The 6,336-nt window shown below is 36.7% G+C and overlaps 1 protein-coding gene across 1 annotated transcript; it reads right to left on the reverse strand.

Moving 5' to 3' along the window:
- Nucleotides 1-5,157: 5,157 nt before the first annotated feature.
- LOC145270251 (uncharacterized) lies at nt 5,158-5,922 on the reverse strand. Its single transcript, XM_080125889.1, has one exon. The coding sequence runs from the start codon at nt 5,920-5,922 to the stop codon at nt 5,158-5,160; it is 765 nt and encodes a 254-aa protein (XP_079982015.1).
- Between the last annotated feature and the right edge of the window lie 414 nt (nt 5,923-6,336).

Below are 6,336 nucleotides of genomic sequence, written 5' to 3' on the forward strand. Positions count from 1 at the left end.
TAAAACGAAATGAAATTTAAATTCTCTTTTTCAGTTCACAAGAACCGTAAAACTGCGCATTCACCGCAAGTTTTACTATCGTTTATTATTTTTAATGTTAGAAAAAATAAACACCGACTCCTTGAAGCATTTCTGTTGATCTCATGAAGTAGTTTTTTATTAATGATATAAAATATGCTTTAAAAAGTAATATTTGTGACGACATCATCGATAATAACGGATAGTTTCTGGTTTTGGTAAGATGGTTATTTTAGGCAAACCGCGGGGATAATTAATGTGCTTTGAAAAGTTTTCCCATTATTTATTATTTTTAATGTTAGAAAAAAATAAACACCAACTGCTTGAAGCATTTCTGTTGATCTCATGAAGTAGTTTTTAATTAATATAAATTGAAGTTTTTAAGGTAATCTCCTATAAAATATCGATAATATAGCACAGTTCCCTTTTTTTAGGCGAAACCACGCTGATAATTAATGTAAATGGGCGCTTTTTTATACAAGGTCATTGTGCGGAGGGAGACAACTCCATTTTTCTAAGAGATTCGTTCATTTTTTCATCTCATAATTTAGGACGTCACTACTAACGATATTTTTTATTAAATCAAAACATCAAAAAAAAAAAAAAAAGAAAAAAAGCTGAGACGAATTTTTAAAAAAATCTAACACGTTGATAACATTAATAAAACAAAATGACATTAATAAAACAAAATAACATTAATAAAACAAAATAACATTAATAAAACAAAATAACATTAATAAAACAAAATGACATTAATAAAACAAAATTAAGAGAATCATTTTTTTTCGACTACATTACAAAAAATTAAAATGCAACAATAATTGTAGAGGAATTACTTTTTCATCTTATAATTTAGGATGTTAAAACCAACGATATTTTTATTAAGTACAAATTATTAAGAAAAAAACTGCAGCGTTTTTTTTTTTTTTTAAATCTAACAAAGTTGATAACATTAATAATACAAAACGTAATCTTTAAGCGACTATTAAGAGAATCGTTTCTGTTTTCATGGCACAATTTACGACGCTAAAACCAACGAGATTTTCTTTTGATAAAAAACATTTGAAAAAGAAAGTTGCGGCAATTTTTTCTAGTTTTTTTAGGGGGAGGGGGGAGTCAACTACATTTTTATTGAAACGTAAATATTATCGTGAGATTCTATTTTTATTTTTAAATATTAGTCTTTAAGCTAAAATTCCATTACAAACATTACAAAACAAATGGAATTTTCCGACTATGTTTCTTTTTTACTACTTTTTTAAAATTAATTAATAAATGTTATGGGAAGATTTGTAACAGAAAAAAAAAGTCGCCACAGCTTCAAAAAGAAAAGTTGTTTGTTAAAATCACAATTTCCTTTTCAGCTATCGTGAAGAAATTTTATTATCCACTTTGTCCCGTGGAAGTTAATTCTTCTTAAACAATTAATCGTTACTACTAACTCTGAAACTGAAGGAAAAAATTACAAACAAAAAGAGAAAAAAATAGGAGAAACAGAATTTATTAACAAAGATATATAAAGAAAAAGTAATGACCTCTATGGGCTGCCAAAAATGTCCATCTGGCTTACAAGAGTCTTGTCTTGTAGTAGTAACCAAAACGGGGGAGAGAGAGTGAAGGGAAATAGAAGGAAAGAGAGATAGAGAAGGAGGAAGAAGGGGGGAAAAAAGAGGGGATCACTTACTGGAAGCTTCTGGGCGCCCTTTTACGAAAGGAACATTTAGAAAGTTCGTTTTCTTGTGGGTTTTATTTTTTTGAGTTTGTGTTGTTTAAAAGTTCCCTTTTTCTTTCTTTTTCCTGGAAATTCGTTTTTCGTAGTCCTTTCAGCAAGGTCGAAATTTCTTGAGGCTGTATATTCTGGTGTTTTCTGGTATCTTCGAAAACTTCCCTGCGGCGAATATTCTGTTCAAAACATCTATTATCTTTTCTCGATAATAGAATTAGTTTTCAAGTGTCTTAGAAAACTAGATTCTTCTTTTCAACTTCTATTATCTTCTCTCGATAATAGTATTAGTTTTCAAGTGTCTTAGAAAACTAGATTCTTCTTTTCAACTTCTATTATCTTCTCGATAATAATATTAGTTTTCAAGTGTCTTAGAAAACTAGATTCTCCTTTTCAACTTCTATTATCTTTTCTGGATAATGATATTAGTTTTCAAGTGTCTTAGAAAACTTGGTGCTTCTTTTCAACGAATTTAATGTCTCGTCAAGACAGAGTTGTACAACGCCTTAGTAAATTCCAGGCGTCCCTTTTTATCCGAGACCTACAGTTCGACCGTTCTGGTCCCCTCGAAGCCTTGTTCACAACTGACTATTTTAATTCAAAATATCACACACGTGCCTCAATTTAGCGCGAAAACGTTGCATCCAATCAACGGGCATAAGGGAGTCAGGTGACATAAAAAAAAGGGGGAAGCTAGGGAAGGGGGTAGGAAAGGGGTTAAGAAGAAAGGAAGAACAGAGCAGCAAAAAGAAGGAAAGAAAAAGGAAAGAAAGATGGTGGAAGATAATTTCCACACTCTCCCTAAAAAGAAAAAAGACAAAAAGAAAAAATCGTCAAACAACAATTCTGGATTTCTTTCATTTAAAGATTTAACAGACCTTACAGGCCTAGACTGAAAGTTTTCCCTGTCCTGACTAGTCCCCGAGCTCAGAGAATTGCCCTCTCCATCGTTAGAAGCTTGGTGAGAGTGGGTTATGGAAAGTTCTAAAGGACACAAGTTCCTTAAGGAATGTTCCTGAGTGCTGCCATCACTCCTGATTAAAGCTGACCGAACTAAGCTATCCGATCCAGAAGTTAGATTAACCACCCTTCCCAAGGACCATTAAGGACGAGACTTCATAGGGTTTTTTTTTATCAAAACGACATCACCCAGCTTAATCATATTTTCAAAATCAGATTGGTAAAGATCCTGCGACAACTCCCTCAGACCCAAGAGATATTGTTCATACCATAGCCTTTTAAAACGATTCAAGAATTCATCTCTACATCCCAGACTCTCAATAAGATCTTCTTTACTAGGGGGGTTATTCAGGAAACAATCTTCTTCTAAGGACAAAAACACAGAGTTTTTATGGAAGGGATGCACAAAGGTATTAGGAGTAATCACCTCCAAGCCAGAGTCATCAGAGCAACGATAGGTCAAGGGCCGATCGTTAACAGATCCTTGCACATCTGACAGAACGGTCAAAAGTTGAAAATAACTTAACTTCCTACGTCCTATAACCTTGAAAAGACAACTCTTAACAACTCGAATTAATCTTTCCCACACAGCACCGTACCAAGCAGAATATAAAGGTATCGTTTGGTGTTTGATAAGATGGGCATCAACTGTCCCTCTACATTCGTCAGACAAATACACCTGTTTAACAAGGTCACAACCCGCCACAAAGGACTTTGCATTATCCGAATAAATGTGAGAAGGGACCCCATAAAAATTGAAAAATCTCAAAAATGCCAAAACCACAGACTGAGTGGTCATATCAGGCAACAGTTCCAAGTGTATAGCTCGCACACTAAAACAGGTGAAGATTAAAATATACATCTTTTTAGTTTCATCACCTTCATGCACCCACAAATGGCCAGTAAAATCGATCCCGGTGTGCAAGAACGGCTTAACTAAATTAACCCGATGCTTAGGCAAATTTGTAACCTTGGGATATCTAAAGGAAAGAGTGTTATATTTTTTGCAAACGACACAACAAGATATCACCGTTTTAATAGCTTGTCTAGCTTTGGGTATCCAAAATCCCAACATTCTGATTTTGCTAAGCGTAGTAGCAATTCCCAGATGCTTACACTTCAAATGACAATCCATGATTATCAAACTTGTAACATGACAAGACTTAGGAAGCAGAATAGGATGAAGGACTGCATCAGAAAAATAAGTAGATTTACCAATTCTACCTCGTGAGCGAATCAATCCTTCATCATCCAAAAATAAATTAAATTTAGAAACCAAAGGGGGGGCTTCACCGCCATCAGACTTAGACAAATAATCCTTTTCCTTAGAAAGGAACAGTCCTTGTGTCATTCTGAGCAAGTACAATCTCGCCTTAATACTAGAGTCGAGAACAATACCTCTCATTTTTGATATAAATCGGAATACAGCAATCAAAACTCCAATGAGCTTCTTCAGCGAAGAAAATCTCTCTACTTCAATTATATAACTGCCCTGAAAGACAGGTTCACAACCAGTAACTGTACTGATCAACATCTGGCTAGCCGGATTAAGACAATTCAGGTCATAACTAGGCCAGATCAAGTTATCTCCTCTCAACCATTCAGGCCCGAATAACCAACGAGTAAAAATCATTTTAAATTTGTTCAGGGACATACCCCTCATGACAAAGTCAGCAGGATTGTCATCAGTCTTCACATACTTAAACTTCACTGTCAAACCTTTATCACTAAGATTTTTTACCATCGCTTTTACATCTTTTAACCGGTTACGAGTGAATTGACATTTCGTATGGACATTGTCAGATAAAACCCAGGACAGTACTACCTGTGCATCTACAGCGATAATCACAGAACTGAGCACTTCCAAAGGGAGTATTTTCACCAGAACAGAAATGTGCTTCATGCATAAATATACCGCTAACAGCTCCAAGGTGGGTAAGGTTCTCTTAACAGAGGGAACAACCCTGGCTTTAGCGAATATCAGTCTGGCTTCTCCATGCTGATGTAAATATACCGCGATTCCATAGGCCAGGTTCGAGGCATCACAAAACACTATCAACGTGGCTGAAGAATCGGAAGCCACGGAGTAACGGTCGAATTCAAGCTCCCCAATACGTACCCGATCCTTATACAACTTCTCCCAGTCAACCATAATGTCGGGTGGGACCGGCTGGTCCCAGGATACCTTCAACTTCCACAATTTACTAAGAAGGATCCTACCTTTAATAGTAACAGGGAGCATTAAGCCAAGGGGGTCAAATACAGAGGAATTTACAGACAAAATATCCCTCTTAGAGGATACTGATCTTCCTTCAATGCAAGAACTTACTCGCATTTTGTCAGAGGAGGGGTTATACAAATAGCCCAATACCTTCTCAGTGTCAGAACCGTGGGAGGAGAGACTGTTATCCTGCAACATTCGCTTAGCAAGCACTTCATTGTTGCTACAGCAATTCCTACAGGGAAAATCCACCTTCCCCCATGACAGAAACAGCTTCCAAGTACAGCTGCATCAGAACTTCAGCAGAATTATGAGTTTTCACCAGATTGTCCACATAGAAGTGGCCCAAAAGCATCTCCCTGCAAGGACCAGGAGGGTAATTCTCCACATGATATCGAACCATGTAGCTCAGTATGAAAGGACTGGATACAAAGCCAAATATAAGAGTGTTGTATCTAAAGCAGATCAACTCATCACCCAATCTTAAAAAGAAGCAGAATCTATTTTTGTCACATTGGTCATTCAAACGAATCATTAAAAAGGCCTTCCGAATATCGGCCAGTAGAACATACTGGTTCATCCGAAACCGCAAAAGCAAATCCAGCATGTCAGTGCACATATTGACACCAGAATAAGCGCAGTTATTTAAAGAAGGTTTCCCACCGGTTCTCAAAGAACAATTGAAGACCGGTCTAATCTTGGTCGTGCACTGTAAATCCTGTTTTATCACCGGTCGATGAGGAATCCATACATATTTGTTAAAATCGGAAGGAGTAACCACAATCCTTTCAATTATTCCTTCCTTTTCTTGATCTAAGAAGACCTGACAATAATCCTCGTACAACCCTTGTTCCGTCAGCTTCTTCGATACGCGATTCAAAACTGACAAAGACACCTGATGATTAGCAGGCACCGATTTTAATTTTTCTTCATTCCAAGGCAAACTGACATAGTAAGAGTTATCTATGAAGCGAATGGAGGAGCGAAAGGACTCAATCATATTCTTATCGAAATCACTGAATTCCTCATCAACAATACCTATGGTTTCCAAACTAAACATTTTTCTACAGTCCTCTCAACAGAAGACTCCTCAAAACAACTGAACGGATCAGTATACACAGACTTGGGGTTCAACGTAAAATATACATGAGTGAGGTCGCACACAGAGTGTTCCTTGACGACTTGAGCATAATTCAATTCCAACCCCTTTTCCAGGTCTTTGGGAGGAGGAGACCCAAAATCCGCCAGATCACCAAACAAAACTATTCCTTGGGGAAATTCCCACACAAGGCCCTCTCTAAACTCCTTTAAATTCATAGGTCCCAAAAACCTAAGCACGTCCACACCCAGTAAGCCATATACAGGCAAAGTGTCATCTCTCAACTCCGAGAAATTAGCAGCCAATTTGACCTGA

This window comes from Euprymna scolopes, chromosome 46 (assembly GCF_053919585.1).
Source record: "Euprymna scolopes isolate OS-2025 chromosome 46, ASM5391958v1, whole genome shotgun sequence".
In the NCBI taxonomy this organism is placed as follows: Eukaryota; Metazoa; Mollusca; class Cephalopoda; order Sepiida; family Sepiolidae; genus Euprymna; species Euprymna scolopes.